Source organism: Geospiza fortis, unplaced genomic scaffold (assembly GCF_000277835.1).
Source record: "Geospiza fortis unplaced genomic scaffold, GeoFor_1.0 scaffold461, whole genome shotgun sequence".
NCBI lineage: Eukaryota > Metazoa > Chordata > Aves > Passeriformes > Thraupidae > Geospiza > Geospiza fortis.
In genome coordinates, this window is record NW_005054463.1 from 655,225 (window position 1) to 675,210 (window position 19,986).

The 19,986-nt window shown below is 42.4% G+C and overlaps 1 protein-coding gene across 1 annotated transcript in view; it reads right to left on the reverse strand.

Annotated features, from left to right (window-relative positions):
- ERBB4 (erb-b2 receptor tyrosine kinase 4) overlaps positions 1-19,986 on the reverse strand; it is a 351,768-nt gene that overhangs the window by 179,506 nt on the left and 152,276 nt on the right. The window contains 1 exon segment of the mRNA XM_031062777.1: positions 4,218-4,352. Within this exon segment, the coding sequence (XP_030918637.1) occupies positions 4,218-4,352 (135 nt within the window).

The following is a 19,986-nucleotide window of genomic DNA, read 5'->3' on the forward strand; positions in this document are numbered from 1 at the left end:
GGGCTCCTTAGCACTGATGTGACAATGAAAGCCCATGAAGAAGGGAATCTGAGGAGCTTTATTCCCAGGGTTCACTGGCCATATTCCCTTCTGTCTGGCACTGATGTGAATGAAGGAGATTGCCAGCGTGATAGATGAGTAATGCAATGATTGACTCTCACAATTAATGGACAAATATCATGTATATAGGTTAAGGAAAGTTTTATAGATTTATAGTTATGTTGTACTCCCTCACATGGTTATCAAGGGACAGCTGGAATTGGGACATCTGGGAGGGCTGGCTTGTCACTATGGAACACCTTACCTCCTATCAGGATTTGAGGAAGAGATCTCCACCACTGGACAGCAAAGTAGGGGTTGACAGACAGAACTTTGGGAGAGGTTAAAGGGTTAAAAAAGAAAAACCCTCCATTGCTAGGGGGCTGGGCACATGGCAGGATACATCTTTTGCTCCCAGCACCATAACCTTTTTTCTTTATTCAGTCTTGTGTTGTATTTTTGATAAGGTTTAAAAAACCTTCACAAACTATGAAAAGTGAGTAGCTGTTTCTCACACCAGAATTGGCAGACCCGAGGTATGATACAGCCACAGAGGCAGGGAACTGATTTTACTTCAGAGCCTCTTCTGTTCACTCCACCCTTTTGCCTTCCTCTGCTGATTGCACTGGAGCAGCAAGAGAGGGTTCAAGTGAAATTATGCCTGAAATCAGACCATTATCAGCTTTCCCAGCTGGCTGGGGAAGGGAACAGTGTGGGCACCTGCAGTGGCAGCTCCCTGCAGGGCTGTGCCTGAGCTTCCACACATGCTGGTGCCCAGCTGTGCCCGCTGTGACACTGCATTCACGCCAACCTGCTGCAGGCACTCTGGCCATGGGGTTCAAGCATGGGGTCTTCTCTGGGCTGGGCACTGCTCTTTTGGACACGTAGGCACCTCTGGGCAGGTTTGATGTCCTTTACTGATGGTTGGAAACAACAGCAGTGATGCCAGAGTGCCAAACTGTGTTTGGTGCTGTATTTGGATGAGGTACCAGGTTCTGCCACGCATGGCAGATCACAGCCTCTGTCCCTGCACTTACTCTCTGCCAGCTGTGGGAGAGGTTTTACAGTAACTTCTGTGAGCCAGAGAGAAGTCTGATAAGAGGATCCATGTTTACCCCTGAAAGAATTTTCTACCAAGGTTGTTGACATAGAAGCCAAGAGTGAAAGAAGGATAAATAAGAGAAACCTACAATTGCCTATTCCAATGAGCACTTTGTTTGTCTCTGGTGACCAATGAGTAAAGTGTAAACTTAGGAGTTTTGTAAGAATGTATAAAAAGCATGCATGCTAGAATAAAACCAGGTTTGAAACCTTCTGAAAATGGAGTGTGTTGCTTTGTATTGTCTCTGTCTCAACTATGACAGCCAGGGACCACTGCCCTCACAATTCCTGGGGCAAAAGGTGCCCTCCAGTCCTGCCAGTCATGGCTAAATGTGGTACATGATGCTGCTAGCCAGGTCTTACAGGATCCCACAGACTTCCCTAAATTACTGCTAGGATGGACTTTGCTGAACTTCACACAGCAGGTTTGGTTGGTTCACATTCGCTCTGACAAAGGTTTGTAGATAAACAATAAAACCTAGTAGATCTTTCCAAAATATTTTGACATTAGGATATGCTCAGTAATGCCAAGCAACACGTACTTCTGTATTCCAGTGGATTTAGCCAAGATTTCCATTGGAAATTAGGAGACACCTGAGATTTAAACAGTAAATACATACACATGCTGGATCCAGAAAAGCCTGAGTCACAGTCTGTGCAGAAAAGAACCTTGTAATGCACTGAGCATCATCTGCAGCAGTGGAGAAAAGCAAGGCTGGGCACAGCAAGCACTCACACTTCCTAGCAGGTAGTGAAAAGTGACATGTGAGCCAAAATTGAGAAGCATATACCTTACTTAATGACATTCTACACCAATTTCCAGGGTTAAAATTCAAGGTTTGTTTCTCCAAGTCCTATGTGTGTGCACAGTACATGCATGCACCACACACAGACAGGTATTTAATTACAGACTATTTTAAATGTTGATTTCTGTACCTGAGTTCTTTGCTACCCAAAGCCTTAGGACCTTTTTAAGCATTTGCTGGCTTTTTGTATAATGGGGTTTATATTTTCACCTGTGTAAGCTGTGAAGACAAATGGTTTGGATTTGCTAATTTAATCAAATTTCAAGGACTCATGAATTGTATTGAGATGGGATCGAGTTTCTCAGAAGATACTCATGTTTCTTAAATTAAATACAGTCTAGTTGTGCACTGCTTCATCCCAAATAAGGAAAAATAGAGTAATATTTGGGTGGTTATCTTAATGAAGCTGACTTGGTACGTAGCTCTCAATCATCATTGAAATAATGCTATTTATCTTATTTATCAAATACAAATGGCAAAGCACAAATTGTTCCTTCCCTATATTTCAAAACAACTCAAAGGGAATAATTAAAAAAAAACTCTGAAGAAAACTGGACTTTGCCACATACATTCTTTCATCTAGCTGTGTATGGGCATTGATATTTGCATTCTTTGCTTTCAGAGTGTGTTTCTAAAAGCATTCAGAATGGATCTTGTTCCAGTTCTTCTGGAGTCACCTGTAAAACTTCTGTTACCTCAAAAAGATAGTATTGATGTTGGTTGCTCTTTTAAAAGAGCAGAAGCATTTGTCTTGAAGAACTGGGAAAGGTTAAAAGAAAACCCAATAAGAGAACAAAACAGAGTAAGAACCAAGTCTTTTTCTTGAAGCAATGATTCATAAAAGGGTACAGGCATTCCCTCACCTTCAAAGGTTTCATCAGCTCTGCCTAGAACTGATCATCAGCAGTGATGAGGGTTTTTAAGATGCAAATAAGAGAGCTGGCATTACAACTATGTCAGGTTTCCAGCCAGAAGGCAGCAGTGATGAGGCTCAGCTCTGGAGCTGGGATGTGGAGGAGCAGTGCAGCTTGGCAGGCTCCTGGAGGAAGCTTTATCACAAGTACCTGTGCTCTGGTATTAAGGGGACCAGATGAGATATACAAAAGCAAGGCAGCCTTCTATAAAATCTATTACACCACAAAGCACCTGGTTAAAAACAAGTTGCTGCTTAGAAATTATGGGGACTCATCAAATGGTCCCTTATCCAGAGTCTCAACAGTTTATTTTTTTTTCTGAGTTGCCACCATAGAACAGAAGAAATGAAATGTTTCCTGGCTGTAGTGAAATTTAGAGAGGCAATGTGTCATTTATACAACCTCAAGGGACAGCTTCAGATATGGAAAGCAATCCAGAACGTCCCCAAATCCAGAATGCTCAGAACAATACGTCTGCTGTGGTGCCACCTTTGACATGTGATATAAACCTTTTTCCCAGCCTGTCTCTGAATTTCAGTGTTGGTACATCCTGAGGGTACTTTTTAACAGCACAGCATTCATTCTGAATGCACTTTACTCCATTATGGAATATTTTGCTTAAACACTCTGTATCCCTGTCACCAACATTCACTACAATCCATTATTGCTGCAAGAATCATAAGAATGATTCACTGAAGGCAAATAATTCTTGAGAAGGGAAATAGAAGAACTCTAAGCACACAGATATTTCAAGTTTGCAATGGAAAGCATTAAAATAAAGAAAATGTAGTAAAAAGCAGAGAATGATTTATTATATTGTGAAGAACACCCCATCCTCCGCAAATTCTCTCTCTCTCTCTCTTCAGCAATATACACACAAGACAACAGAACAGCTATTTCTTTGAGGTTCACTTCTCATCTAAAGTCAGAATATCCATGAGCTTTTACCATAATTACTCCAGCAGCTAATTATGATGCCATAGACAGACCTTTGTGGCTCAAGGACCAGCCTGAGCAGCAGGAACAAATGCAAAGCAAACAAGAATGTCTGTGTTTCCACAGCACCACAGTGTCTTTAGCAATAAAGAAGAGAAAGAAAATGCAGGAGAAAGCAAGCAGATGAGAGAAAATTCAGAAAATCTATGATGTTCACAAATACCCTCTATGGACACTGTTTTTGAGAACAGACTAAGTGGTCCTCCAAGCAGTAAACAAACTTAGAAAAAGGCAGGGAACAATGAAAATTAAATTTACCAACATAACTCTCCATAACAGAGGATCAGGGAAAACTTGTGGCCATATTTATCCAGTTTCATGCTGAGGGGATGACAAGGCTGAGAATAAAAGCAGTACTTACATCCTGAGCTGCCATTGGTTGGAACCAGAGTGAAGTTGGAGGCCCAGGGGTTGCGCACGATGTCCTGCCAATGAATGGTGTCTGCAAAGCAGAGGAATTTGTTCTGGCCAACATACACCCCTCCATTCAGTATCTCTGTGCAGAAGAACAAGAGAACAACATACTGGTAAGACTTCAGACAGCTGATTCAATCTATTACTAAATGTGTGTTGGAGAGAGGAAATTTAAATGCAAAAAAAAAAATCCTCACTGTAATCTCATTTAATAACCTCAAAACCAGAGGAACAAGCAGCTCACAGTAAACAGGAACCCTTTATTCACATGCAGAAGAAACCTGATGAAGACTGACACACAGTTGTTTACTTTTTGTTCCAGTGTGATCATGTATGGAACAGTTTTGTATTTTGTACGTAAAATAACCTTCAACACTTAAATTATTTGAAAAACACAAGCAATCAATCACACTATACTACATTTCATTAATTTGCAGAAAGGTTTAAAACTTATAACAAAGAACCATCCTATGATGAGCCCACAGGACATGAGAAGAGCCAGGCAGCACAAGGTCTGGAGAAAATGTTATATTAGAGTCTGGGCTGCTGTAATACCATCATCCAAAACACCCAAATACACCAAGTAACAATCCAAATCTCACACACTATGATCCAAACTCCTATGGACAAACCTTGCTGGAAGCTTTGTGTTAGAGATGGTTTTTAAACAGGTAAAAGTTTGGGATTTCTTCTTAGGTTGTGGGGCTTTTGTGTGTTTTGTTGGGTTTTCAGATTTTCTTTTAATTTTCATCATTATAGCAGTTTGTTTAGAAACCTGCTCTGTTGCCCTGTTTCTGAAGACTTGATTGATCAAATCTCAACATGAAAAAATCTCAACATGAAAATGATCTTACAGTTGGTTGGCTATAGCACTAGGCTTTCCTCTGGATCAAAAAATTTTTCTTACCCCCTGAACCTTTGTTCAAAATTCACAATTCCTCTACTTAACCTGTCTCTTTTATTTCCAAAGCAGGAGACAATGCCTGTGACTTTGATGAAAGTTAACAGGAAATGTGAGTCAGTGTCAGAGCTTCCAGCCTCAGCAGAGAAATGCTGAAGGTTAGTTACTAATGACACCTTGGAATGACATGAAGTGGTGCTGCAGAGCCAGGAGTGCCACACACAGACATGAAGAATAATTCCTGACTTTGGAAGTAGCAATTAAGGTAGTCTGAGAATCCTCATCTGCCAGGAAAACCTTTAAAAGCTGGAGTGGGAATGCAAACCTTTACACACACCACTGTGTTTTATTTCTTTTTTAAATTTCAGGGATTACAGGTCACAGCATGTAAATGAAGCAGCCCCCAATCAAGGAATGTATTAAATAAAGGATCATCTGTAAACACATCTTCCCACCATATTAATCAGTATTACTATTTCTTAGAAGCCTCTGGTTTAAAAGCTTGGCTTTTCATTGAAAAGGGGCTTATAAATGAGAACAATGAAAATAATCTGCTCCAGAAAAACAGTCCAGATTAGAGATATAGTAATGATCTGTCTGTATAATATTCTTATGATCACAGAAAAAAAAAAAACATACAGCATCTGTTACAATTTTGCTCTAGGGAGAAAGGGGGGCTTAGAAGAACACCTGAAATCATGATCAGAGATGATTTCTTTGTCTTGCCTCAGCTACACTGGATTACCTAATTCATTATGGCCCAGATTTTGATTAAAAATAACATTAAAACAGTGAAAAACTATAAAATCTGCATTTATAGCTTCTTAAACACTCATAATTGTTGGATTTCTGTAGAGATGGTGTAACTGAGAGGTGTTTTAAAAATTTTTATTCTATTTTCAGTCTCATATGAAGGGTAACAAAATACAGATGTTATAATTCATGCTATCACAATCAGAAGCCAACTATTTTCTAATTACAGTACATTATAAGCTTTGAAAATTCTCTGCAAGTCCATTTCCCACACACAGTTCTACACAGTTCCTTTGTCACCTGGCACACTGAACTGGCACAATTTCTGGGTTTCAGAGCATCCCCCCATGACAGCACCTCTCCAAGTTTCTTTCCTGCTAGGAACTTTGATACATTCTCGTATAGCAGGATCTCAGTCTAAAAGTAATCCTAATAGTTGTATAGCATCTCAGTCTAAAAGTAATCCTAATAGTTTTATTTGTGGAGAAAGATCTTTTTTATCAACATGAAGGTAACCAGGAAGTGTATCATACACTGTATTTCAGGGAAGCCAACCCTTCCACTGTGATTTACTAAAAGTAATCACAAAAATGCTCTGACTTGCCTCATCACTGAATAGCAAGTGCTATTTCTGCTGCTTTTTCCCTAAAATGGGATACAGTACCTCCAAATTCCCTGCACTGCACCATTTTTCTCCAGTGACAGAATTAAAGTTCCCAGGTTATTGATGTGCTGAGGTGCAAACACACCTGAGCAATATCAAAGGTGTGTTCTTGTGGATATGAAGTGACACTGAGTTCAAAGTTTAGTACAATCTTTAGAGCACTTGTGTTTGACTCTTCCTGCTCTCTGGGCCCAGATTCATTTCCACTCCACCTTCCCAATCCAACCTGCTCTCCTCCTTTTCTTTACACCAAGTCCTCAGTGTGTGTAAATCAGCACAGATGCATTGGCTTCACTGACTTCAACTCAAAATGCATTTTGCACTTCTTTGCCCTCTCTTAGCAAGAACAATGCCTGGGAAGAGCTAATAAACTCTGTTACATGTTAAGCAAATGAAGCACAACTGTAATCAATATACAATAGAGCTGCTGTATAATGAACTCATCATCATAAAGTCATCATCTCATTTTAATTTACAGCCCTGAAAGTGAGAGATAAAGTTAAACAATGAACAGGAGGAGAAAGGCAGGGTCTCTGCCTGTGCAGGCAGCAATGGAAGCCAGGCAAAAAGAGATTTCTTCTCCTGTGTGCAACACCTGAGGTGTCTCTGTGCTCGGCTCTTTCTGAGACTGGAGCAGAAGAGAAAATGCCAAGTCCCTGAGTGAATTTTGTGAACAAAGAAGCCAGTTCCTGCCAAAGAAGGCCCAAACCGGACTGCTCACAGTGAAACATATTTTAAATACCATTTGAGGGTGAGTATTTTTGTCTTATAAAACAATTTTTTGTGGCACTGGAAAACTGTTAGTGCAAGTATGACTCTGCTAGCAGCAAGTGCTACCCTTGGGCTTCAGGGACATCAAGGTACAAAAGGGGATTTCTAAGCACAAGACCCACTAGCTTTCACTGGGAAGAGAGTTCCTAGAGGTGCCAGACAACTTTGGACATCTTTCTGGAAGGTGGAACACTTCAGAGTACCATGATCTCCTAGGCTGGTACCAGGGCTGCAGCCCTGTGCCCTGAGCGAAGGATAGCACCAAGGGCTTCTGCCACTTGATTCTGAAGTGAAGGACAAATCCTATCTTCCTTATTAGAACTACTCTACTGGCTTAAAAGCTGTATAATTCTGCAGCCAAAGTTACACAAAAATAAATCAGTGTGTGTCCTTGCCACTGAATTCTGTCATTATTTCACTTATTACTCTCAAATGATTGTGGGGAACTTAAATCTGCATATTATTAAAATTCTCTTAAATGGTTATTTACTCAGGAAGATAAATCAGAAATATATTATCTGCTGCTATAGCTGCTGTTTTCCTGCTTTCATTAGCCTGGTGAAACATTCCCACAGACTTGCATACAATCACTGCAAAGGGACACTGGCTCTGCAAGGGTGGTGTCTGCTTAGACCAGAGGGGGAAACCACTTTTCTTCTTCCACCTGTTAAAAGGGCATTTTATTGAGCTGACTTTTTTTTGTATACAGTGCAATCCCCCATGGTTTGCTATCAATTTCTAAAGTGGGTTAAATTGGCAAAACATGTTTTCATTCTCTAATGCATCCTGGAGTGAAAGTTACTCACGTATGTTTATATACAGTGGGGGTTGCAAACATCTATGTAGCTGTAGAATCTTTTTCTAAAATTGTTACAAAAATGGTTCTAAAATGGCTATTGCTATTCCAGGTTGCAAATTAAAACTCTTCTCTCATGCTACAAAATCAGCTGGCACTAGGAACTGGAAGATGGCATGGTGAGAGGGAAAAGAACTAGCTCTGAAGTGGGCAGGCAAAGGAGAAGGAGTTAATTAGGAAAAACTGGGATAAATCCACTCTAACCACTTCAAAAGCAAACCAGAATATATCTTATACCTTTCAAGTTGGCTATGAAGGCAGCAGCTGGCTTTTACACCCCACCATATATACAGGTATATCCTGCATGTATGCATTACATAACACATGCTGATGACACTGAATTCCCCAGGTCAGCCTCACTGGGGCTGAAGAACCTTTGCAGGTTGATAGTGCTGCATTTTTACCATAAACACCCCAGGGATGGGGATCTCTTCTCCTGTTTAACCCAAGATGCTGAATGCATCATCTGAAAACAGCTTAGGCCTGGAAATTTCATGCCAAACCAAGTCTTTTGAGCCCTCAGCACAGTTCATTGCTGATGACCCACTGGGAAAGCACTTCAGGTCCATCATTAATAAGCTCTGTCTTAAAGGGTAATGAGAACTGGGTGCTTCAGGAGACAATAGCTCATCCATCATCAATCAAGATCTGAAGTTTTTATACAGATGATTTAAGAAGAGTTGGACTGTGCAAAATTGAAATGTCACATTTGTATTGGGAGATGGGGGTGTTTGGTAATGAAAACGAGAGTTTTAACCTTCTCCATTTCAGCTCAATGACCGTACTCAAAAGCTCATGGATGTGGAATCTATATCCCAAGCAGAAGCCCCAGACAGCCTTCGATCTCAATTATACAATTTCAAGTACAGTTTATTTGGGTCATTAGCTGGAAGTCAGTTTCAAGGCTTGATGGAAACAGCAAGATATTCTTTATTTCTATCAAAAGCAATCAGTGTTATGTGCAGCCTGTGGGTTTGTACTTCCAACTGCTCAATAACTAAGAACACTGGGTTGTAGAACCTGAGCATAATATTTATTTCTAATTATTGTAGAACCTGAGCATAAATCTTCTAATCCTAGCCCCCTGTTTTGCTGCTTGAATAAAAATTGATCATTTGAGTACCTTTCACTGAGTTGGATGAGGTACCCTCCTCACCACTGAGGTGTGTGAAGACAGGCTCACAGGATTCTTGCAACCATTTAGCTACTTCATTAGAGGACAGCAGGCTCTGGGCCACTCTCTTGTAGCCATCACCCCAAAGGGAATATCTATTTCATGAACAGGTTCAGCCAGAGAAGACATTTGTACTTGGATTATTCCTCTGTCTGTGCATGCCTCAAATTCTTCCTTCTCATGGCTTTATTTTAATAAGACAGCAACTAATTTACCTGGTGTCCTGGTTTTGCCAGGTTTTGTCTGGTTAACTCTGTAGAAGGAAAAAACACTGCAATACATCCAGGCCTTTGGGATGAACGCCCCTGATGTTCCATGATCACATTTTTCTTTGGGAAGTGCCTGTATGTGTGTGCAGGTCTGTGTCAGGCTGCTGGACACTGTTTCACCCTGCACCCTCTGGGCACAGGATGTGTCAGACACATGGCCCCAAAGGGTTCTCTGCATGGACAAAGTGATCCCAAATACTGCAGAAGAGAGCAGCAATAGCTGAATCCAATGAGTAACACAAAAACCTCTACGCCCATCCAAAAGGGGAAAAAGCACTTGGGTGTGAACTCAGTTTAAGATGTGCTTCTGCTCACCAGAAACAGTCCTGTTCTGAAGTGCAATTTTTTTTTTTACTCAATACACTTGGTTTGTGCTAAAGGAAATGGTCTGTGTCCCTAATCCTGCTAGATTCTATGCAGTAGGGGTTGTAAACATTTATTCAGCTGTAGAATCTGTTTCTAAAATTGTTACAAAACTGATCTTAGTGCTTTCTCCCTTCCAGTGACCACAGCAGCTTCTGCCTACTTGGATCCTGATTCCCTGACGCACCCAGGCCCAGGTTCACATCTAAATCCTCCCCTTCCCCTCCACTCTGGAGGAGGGTCTCTGCTCTGCAGTAATTACTCTGCTTTGAGGTGGGAGCTTCAAATCAAGGTTACTTTTGTTAGCCACACCCCTGCCATCAGCATTACATGTCCCTGATGTTAATAACCAGTCAGACACTCTGACCAGCCCCAGCTCTGCCATTTGCTTTGCAGAGGGTAACTGCAGGAGCAGCACTACCTGTTTACAGCTTTACCCACCTCATTCTTTTCCCATCATGAGCTTTTCAAAAGCTGTTTGACCCTGTTGACTTTGCAGGAGGAGCTTTTCTGTAATATATTGTCTCTGTTACAGGCATATTAATTTTCAGGATGAGATGCTAATTGCCTCACTTTGTCCAGTTAAATTCTGAACCTGCTGTTAGAAGCCAAGTGCCTTGAGTTACTGTTTACTCAATATAATTCATGGGCTTGACAGGTAGATGAACAGATTTCAACCTTACAACAGGAACAATGCAAGGGGCTTCCTGTGGGTCACTCCAAGTCACGGAAAGAGGCAGAACAAGCCTGAAGAAGTGATGATTGGGAAGGGGGGATCTCTAATTGCAGCCCGCAGGAAGACTAGAGGGGAACACAGACTCTTCTCAGCGGTGCCCAAGGACAAGAGGCAACAGGCACCAGCTGCAACACAGGAAACACTGATTGGAACTGAGAAAATAATGTTCCCAGCTGGAGTGTGGTTAAGAGCAGACTGATCAGAGAATTGGTGCTATCTCCATCTCTAGAGATTCTAATAAACAGTGAACAACCTGATTCTTGTCTGAAGCTATCTTGCTCTTAGCAGAAGATTGGACCAGATGACCTCCAGATATTCCTTCCAACCCAAGTTTGTCCTTCTACAGTTATTAATCATCTACTACCACAGCAGTCACAACACCCCATTAGCAATCTATTCCTTCAATTTTTATGAAAGCATATTCATTTTAAAATTTTACCTACTGGTAAGCATTTGGTGATATAAAACACCCACCTGGAAGTCGACACATATTTAAAAGTACATCACGTGCATGTATAAAGAAATGCTCCAGTATTTGAAATACAGAACCTGTGTCACTGCCACTGTCCCCTATTGCATGCAAAGAGGACATGTGAACTGACATGAATGAAAAAACTGCTGCCCTTCAATCTTCTGATTTTTGGTTAGCAAAAAAAAATTGCATTTATTTAAGTCACTGGAGAGAATCAGTGATGAGTTTCAAATTATTGTCTAAGGAGAGAGTGACACATGGCTGGCTCAGCCCAGAAGACACTCTGGTGCTCAGTGAGAGCAGCAATATGCCAACAGCCAGGAATGAGCACTCATCTCATTCCCAGCAGCCATGACTTCATCTTGAGGTATCCCAGCCCTCCCTGATGGGGATACCCGAGTCCCAGTTACAGAAGCACACTCATGAAGAGGTGAGCTGGCTCTGCAGGGTACTGCTGTATGCCTCTAATGACACACCACTCCTGGGCAGTGCTTTCCTTCCAGCTGTTCCAAAAAACACACCTCTGAGTGTGGATTTCAGCCAGGACACCTGAGTACTCAAACATCATTAAAACCTCCTGAATCCAAATCAAATAATCTTTCCTGTGCTGTGCTCACAAAAGGAGCAGAAGAGGTGATGATGTGCCGTACACTGGATGCACCAATAGGGCAAAGTCTGCTTGGTATCCCAGCAGGCTCCCGAAAGCCTGGAGGCTCTGACAGATACCCCAGTAGTGGAATTTATTTCTGCTGTCAGGTTATCTTTAACAGTGAGCATCCTACAGGATGTACTCTGGGGTAATGACCCAAAGCAGCTGTATCAGCGCTTGCCTTGCCTGTGCCTTTCACAACACAACCCTTGTTTTCTGCATCAGGCACCCTCCAAATTTGTTCAGCGAAGGCTGAACAGACCTCAGTGTCACTTGGTGTGCCCTCTTGAAATGCCCTATGGCATCACACTGATCAGCTGACACACAAGCAAACCACCTCTCCTGACTCACCACCGGCGTTTCACATTCATTTTTCGTCATAATTTCTCCAGAGCTTTTGCTGTGATTGGAAAGTTTCTCCAGGTGAGCGGCCCTACAACAACATGAGCTGCTGCCAGCAGAGCTTCCTAGTGCCTCCAAGGCACTAAACCTCAAAAGGGACTCACTCCACCTCCCTCCTTCCCTGATGTCAAGGGCAGGCAGACAACATTCAAGAGAATCTGAATAAATATGGGAAAGCAGTGGAGAGAGAGTCCTACTCCAGGCTAGAAAAAGAGGAAACTGCTGCTCAGGTTCATGTAATAGATATGAGGTCTATTGAGCCAAACAGAACCCACAAGGAAACCACCTCTCCACTGAAAACTATCTTACATGTCACATCGTGTCTGTGGGCCAAATTTGAGAAATAGCACTGAGAGAACTTACTTTTATTTTTCCCCCTGAAGTTTTCACAAAATTCTCTCCTCACAGGACAATAATCTCATTTCTTCAGCCAGGATGAGGCTGCATTCTTTGACTCATTCACTATTGTATTGCCAAGACAGACCCAAGCATTTCAAAGCCTCTCCTTGCCAGGACATGTGTATATAATATTTTGATCAAATGATCACATCATGTTTCATGTATGCTGGTGGCAGCTCTCAGTCTGTCCCTTCCATGCAACTGTGAGACTGCCATGTCCCTTTTCTCCTGGCATCAGCTCTTCCTAAGAGAGTAAATGCTGCATGGCAGTTTGTCTGGCATTGCTGCTGCATCCAGGCCAGCTTTCCACATGGAAGTCAAGCAGCAGCAGGAACAGAAACCTGGGCAGGGCCAGGGGCATCTGAATGCAGCAGGGCTTTCCTGCAGCACCCCCAGGAGTTTCAGCTCTGCCAGTATCTGGTGGTGTATTCTCCAACTCTTTTCTGACAAACCAAGCAGGCTGCTTTCTATCCCAAGCACATCTGGCACTCAGGCCTTCAACTTGGCAAACAGACTGATGGCCTTCTGTCTTGGAGTGCAAGTGCCTCAAGTACATCCTGATTGGCATCAACAGGCAGAAATTCCTTCTCCCTTTGAAAAAATTTGTCAAGATCTGGATGTAGTGGTACTTTCCTCCATTTTTCTGAAAGGCTGTAAAAAATTACTGGCTCCATAGAGCCCTTCTCTTTCAAAACTGTCATAATGTGGCTGGGAATAATCCTGGAAGGGTGCCCAGACCCACGTCCAGCTGCATCCTGAATTTCAGTACAAGTATTTGCATACAGGCTAGTAATTGGCATGCAGCTGGTTTTATGCCAGCTCCAGCAATTGCATAACCCAACTAATCTTTTCTCTGGGCTCCAAAGAGGAGTCTGTGTCTGCTGAGCTTAAAATTTCTGCATGGGATCTGTTCAAGTATGCTCTCACATTTCTATGCCACACTGTTAACCTCTCCTGAGATACAGTGCTGACTCTTCAAAGAGGAATTTTAATTGAAATTTGTCTGAGCTAGGAGGTGCCTCTGCCTTTCCCTGGCTCGCCTGTGCTGAAACTGAGTGAATGACATGAAAATCCTTTTCCTGCACAGAGACTGTGGAGGGATTCTTGGCTCCTGCCACCCCTAAGACCTTGGATTGCATTTGCCCTCCCAGTGCTGTGGCTAGGGACAGCCAGATAACCAAAAGAAGGACTTTAAAGTGAGGAACATGCATGTTAATCACAGTAATCAGTGAGGCCTTCTTTGCAAGTTCATAGGTTTGAGAAGGTCTGAGCCTCTACTATCCCACTCCTATTTTTTCCCCTTTAACTGTAATAATTACTAAGAGGTCTCTGTCAGTCCTGCTTCTTGCTTTTGAAGGCCCATTTCAATCAGGTTTCAGATCTGATGGGGTGTCAGGGAGCCTGACTATGTGGCTGAGCCACAGAGCCTGTGGTAACACAGATAAAATGTTCCTGGTAGCAGTTCTCCATTCCCAAAACACACATGCTTTCTGTGATGGTCACATTCAACCACACCTTTTTGAGCTTATTAAGGTGTTTTAAGGGCTTATTTTACTTATCATCCTCCTCTGACTCTTTTACTAATAAATTCACTTTGTACCTTTTAAGTTGAACCTGTTTTTCCCTTGCAGTGTTTTTTCCCAGTCTTTATCTCAACTCATGAACCTTTTCTTCATTTTTTTTTCTCTCCTCTGCCCAGCTGTGGCAAGGGAGGGTGAGTGAGTGACTTTCATGAGTGCCTGGTGTTTGGCCAGTGTCAAACCATGACAAACTATTAACCTTGAACCAGATACTCGAGTGAGGAAAATAAGTACATATGAATTCATGCCAGAATAACCACTTTGGATACAGGGAGCTAAAGCACTGGGTGACAAAGTGCTAAGCACAAGAGATAGTTCAGGGTGAGTGCATTCCCCATTTTAAGACCACCATCACTCTCCTCAAGTGTCCCCTAGGTCTTCCAGCTGCTCTTAAATAGGAGCCCTTCTCATCCTCCACCAATCCTAATTTTAACAACATTTCACCCTCCATTCTGGCTTTTAAAAGCAACAGTGAAAACCTGTCACAGCACATGTCACAGTTGTGACAACCACAATGCACAGAGCATCACCACACAATTTCAGAAGGCTTTAAGCATTTGCCCATACACAGGAACACCTCACCTCTTCAGAAGGCTTCAGGCACCTGCCCACACACAGCAACACCAGGACACCTCAGCAGGCTGCACACATCTGCCCTTCTTGTTCTTCAGCCCAGCCTTTTATCCCCTCCTGTTGATGCACTGCACCTGTGTGCCCTCTGTTCCCTTTGGTGGTTGCTCAGTGCCCCTGGGCACTCCATGGCTCGGTTCCCTCAACAAGCATCCCCTTGCCTGCACAGCTGTGCCCACTGGGGATGAGGCTGGGCCCAGCCCCACTCCCAGTCACCACAAACTCTGTGCCTACAAAACCCCTCCTCTTTCTTTCTTTCCTTCCATTGCTGTATTGATGGTTACAAACATTCTCCCAAGACACCCCTTTCTTCCCCTAGCAGAGGAACTGCAGAGAACCCAAAGTGCTCTCGGTGATGCTGCAGTAGATCAGGAGAGATGCTGTGGCCTGTTGTGACACAGAAGTAAAACTGCACTGAGATCTCTGTCTCCACTAACAGGACATACCATACTCAGCTCTCAGTGGTGGCATTTTCTGACCCATTCCTGTTCTGTATCCAGGAGTGTGGGTTGCCTTCCTGGTCACATTTATAGCAGACTATATATTCTTCCTGGCAAAAGGATCAGTTTGCTTGCAGTGTTTTACTGCAGTTAAACCAGCCCAAACAGTCTCTCTTTGCAGGCAGCAAATGTGTGGTTTGTCCTTGTCTACACTCCTGCTAAACTGCAGCTGGCACTGATTGATGGTGTTTGTTTCAGTGAGATCATTTTTAATAATGTAGACAACAGGAGGGAAGATCAAGTGCCCTGACCCACCAATTCTGCTGTACTAACTGCTATCCTGAGCAATAAGAACAAATCTTGGTAATATTTTTGCCAAAGGCCTTCCCAAATAACCCTACACAAGAGAGGGGGAGCAGTTGAACAGCCCATGGGGTGTGAGCAGAGCTGCTGAGGGGGAACTAAAGCGACTCCTCTCCCAGCCTCAGGGCTCAGCTAAGTCAGATTCAAGCCCGAATCTCTTCCCCTGCACTGCCCAAGGTTATCTTTGTGGCTTCTCTTACCACAGCCTTTAAGATCACAAATTATAAACAAATAAATAATTCTGCAAGAACTCTTGGATGATAATTTCATTCTCAGTTCACAGAGCACCATGCCCAGAACTTAAAAAATATTGGTAAAGGGATGGGAATATTCATCCAATCCAGTAGAGGGAGGGAGGGTGTTCTTGGAATTATTGTAACTCTTTATTTGTCTTTAATAACCTGTCTTTCTCTTGAGCTTCATGTGTCCTTGTTCAAATTGCATAGGCAGTCTAAGGCTGCAGAAGTTACAAACCTTGCTATGCCTGGTCTTCAAAGGCTACAGAACATCTGTTGGCTGGCAAGAGCAATTAATTAGCAAAATTGAAAAGATGGTTCCTTTGTACAAAGGCTTGGATGAATCAGGGGAGGGGGAGGTGACTCCAGGAAAGTGAAGCCTAGAGAAGGCCTGTAAGCTGTGTGCCTCTGGGCAAATTCCCAAGGCTGAAATCTCAAGGAATTTAATGCTTCTTAATTCCACAGGATCTTTAATTACAGCCAAGAGAAGGCAATGAGATGTGATGTCAATGTTTAAATGAAAATAAAGATAATAAAAAGCCTGTCAAATTTACCAGCCAGTCTCCCAGACACAGTCCCACACACACTGAGCACCTGGGTGGGTGCTCAGAGAAAATAACCAATTCCATGAACACAGTGACAGGAGAGGAAAACAAAAAGGCTCCCAAACCACCCTCCCCACACCTTCTTAGAGGCTGTCTCCTCATTTTGTCTGAGTGATCTCTGGAAACGACAGGGCTGGTACATGTGCATTTTGGGAAGAGCTCATACTCTCACATGAATTGGACCAACATCCACTTACAAGCCATCCTAGTAATTATGGCCTTAATTACAGGTTTGGGTGTTTGCAAGACACTTTTTTTTGGAAAGCAAAGCTAACCCTTCTAACCCTTCTAGCTTCATACCCCCCAACAGTTCAACAAAACTCCCACTGGGCCACTGCACAGGGTGCACGTGTGTTGCCAACTCCTGTCTGCAGTTTTCAGAAGTTTGGTTATTTTTCACCCAAAAGCTGCCAGGTACTTCCCAGGGGAGCTTAGGATTGCTGAGGAATTCTTGCAGTGTTCCTCCTGTGCCTTTCCCAAGGCTGGAGAAGCAGCACTTTGGGATGGGACTCAGTGCTCAGAGTACCATCTCCCTCTGAATCCATCTCTCCTGTGAATTTGCCAGGTGTGAAACTGTCTGGGAAGGGAAAGGCTGGTTCACCTGGGAAGAAGAACTGGGTGACACCAAGAATTTGCATAAACAAGGGTCACCCTGTTCTTCTAAGTTCTTCTAAGCCTCTGTTGTCTACATTTTTGTAATGGAGTTTCTCGCGTGCTTTTATGTAATTAATGATTGTTTTGCATTCCTTTCTGGAGGAGGAGAAATTTGATGGACTGTTGGTTTGACCAGTGTTGCTGGAGAGGTGGCAATTTCATCCTCCAATCCATGGTCACTTTTGAAAGTCTATAAATATTGGAGTCAGAAATAAACTATGCTTTTTTGCCTTGGACATTTCGGCGAGGGCGTGTCGTTCATTTTGTGAATCCCGACAAACGAGCTCAGCCCAGGCTCCTCCCCCTGCCCAAGCCCTTCCATAAAATATCTTTTATACTATACTATAAAAGATATTCTAGGATTTGCACTAATGCTTTCCCTGCTCATCTCTATTCTCCCTCAACCTCCTAGGAGACCCAGAAACTTTACACCAGCCAACCCTCTAGTTACTCCTCCCCACATCAAATCCGAATGATACTTTCCCCCTGAGCCAGCTCCTGCCCCTTTGCCTAAGGTGAACAAAGGAGAAATGTCCCTGACTGCATGCCAGCACTTGGCACAAGAGGGACAAAGTGCTCAGGGCTCCAGCAGCCACTCTGAGATCTCTGCAGTCACACTTTGATCAGTCACCTCAGTCTGACACCTCTCTTGCAGCTGCATTTCTGCATCTGCTCCTGAACTATGGAAGAGCTGCTTTAAGTCCAAGCAAGCTTGAACCTGAACTTGGAGTTTAGTTGCCCAACTCTGACACAGAGATGATGGCTGGTCAAGCAGAGGAATGCAAGCACCAGGCACCAGCTGCAGGCCACAGGTAACACCCTCACTGTAAATTAAAAGTAAACCTGCCAGATGCATAGTAGGGACTCAGAGGGATCTAAAGAAATTTCTGTTTAGAAAAAAGCCCCATAAAGAGACTCACTGCACTCTCTTAAAATAAGACAGAAGAAGAAGAATATGGCCACATATCAAATACACAGGAGAACAACCTTAAGCTGATAAACAACCACCTATAATTAAAAATCAAGCATTTTTTTTCTTCGGTGATTTTGATTTCTTTTCAGAAATAATTAACCTTTCCTAGCATATGAAACGTTTCTGCCAAACAAGAATAAACAGAAGACTCAATATGTCTCAAGGCTGAAAAAAAAATCAGATCTGTGCAGTCATGGGGTTCCTGTACATTCTCCCTTTAAACTCATAACTCAGTTTTATATTTACTTTGTTAATTAAAACTGAGATTTATTAAATTTGTATCTTAAAAATCCAATAAAGAAGAAGCCACCATAGGCAAAAGCATTTCCCTTGATACAGCTGTTAAAGTGGGCTATCAATCAGCCATGAACACAGACACACAACCAACTGTGCCTATCAGAAAATTATAAACCCATGTCCCACTGATGGAGGGAAGTTCTGATTATCAGCAGCATGTTCCACTATCCCACAAAATACAGAACTGTGTTCCATACTGGCAACTTCAAGGTGATTCTTTTCCCTCTGAGGTATATTATGTACTATTATTATTATTATTATTATTATTCCTCCCCCAGTAATACCTAGGTCAGAAATGAATCCAATGCAAGTATCCTGGATGCAGAGAAGCTGGAGAGCAGACAGCGCTCTACAAATAAGGGACACCAAAATCATGCTATTCTTTCCCTCAGAATTTTTTCCCAATAATTTTGAACTGTTCATTAAATAACCAATAATCTTTGCCTGAGCAAGCAAGACACTGAACTAAAAAGCAGACATGCCCTGAGAGCTTTCATGTGCTTCCCCTGGCTAAAGGTTATGCTGAACTTTACTCAGGGTGAATCCCTTGTCTGGATTTTGTGAAGTGTGTTGGGTCAGACAGGAGGCACAGTAGAAACAGGATGGGATGTTAACATGAATTTCTTCTGTGCTTCTCCCTCACTGCTTGACAAAATACATATCAAATAGAGAAGAGTTTAACTTTGAATTTGACTCTGGGTTTGCAGAAGGATGTACTGACTTGAGAAGTTACTGTTTGTCTGTTGATACATTGTGTAATTAACCTTGTGACTGATTAATTTCTAGAAAATTCTTTGTATGTGTCAGCATCCTTCTAAATAGAACACATCCTGTCTCCTTACATGGCACTGTACTAACAGCTGTAACAGCCAAAGCCTAATTATACAAATTATTAGAGACAATATTTTGGCCTGAGTGTGGCTCCTGGTGGTGCCAAACAGTTGTAATATGTAAGGGGTGAAACTTGGAATGAAAAATTAACTCTAGGCTTTGAGTTTCTTCACTCTCCATGCAAGTAGAGATTTCTCAAAGACTATAAACATGTTTTGCTGTTGCTCTCAAATGTCTTCATGTGTTTGCACATGTGAATTCCTTGTGTATCACTTAAAACCAGAAAAGTCCATGTGGATGACCTGAAATGTCTTTCACTGCCTCCCATGGCCAATGAGAGTTTCTATCAAGGAGCACAAATTAAAGGCATGAGCAGCACAAGCAGCCCTTCAAATAACAACTGGATTTAACTCCACTGCAATGCTTTTATCAGCACCTTCTGCAGAAATACCTATTCTGTTAATTTGACTGAATTGCTCTTTGAAATATTTTCACTTGGAACAAATATAAAATCATCCTGAGTAACTCGAAAATATTTCTATCACCACTGAACTTTTTATTTGCAGAAAATCAGTGCTTATGTATATTATGAATATATTATTGGTACAAAATTGAGTGACCCATTTAAAGGCCAATCAAGTGCTCAAAAAGGCAAATAAAAATACAAGAGACTCGTGTGGATTTTAAATTAATCAAGG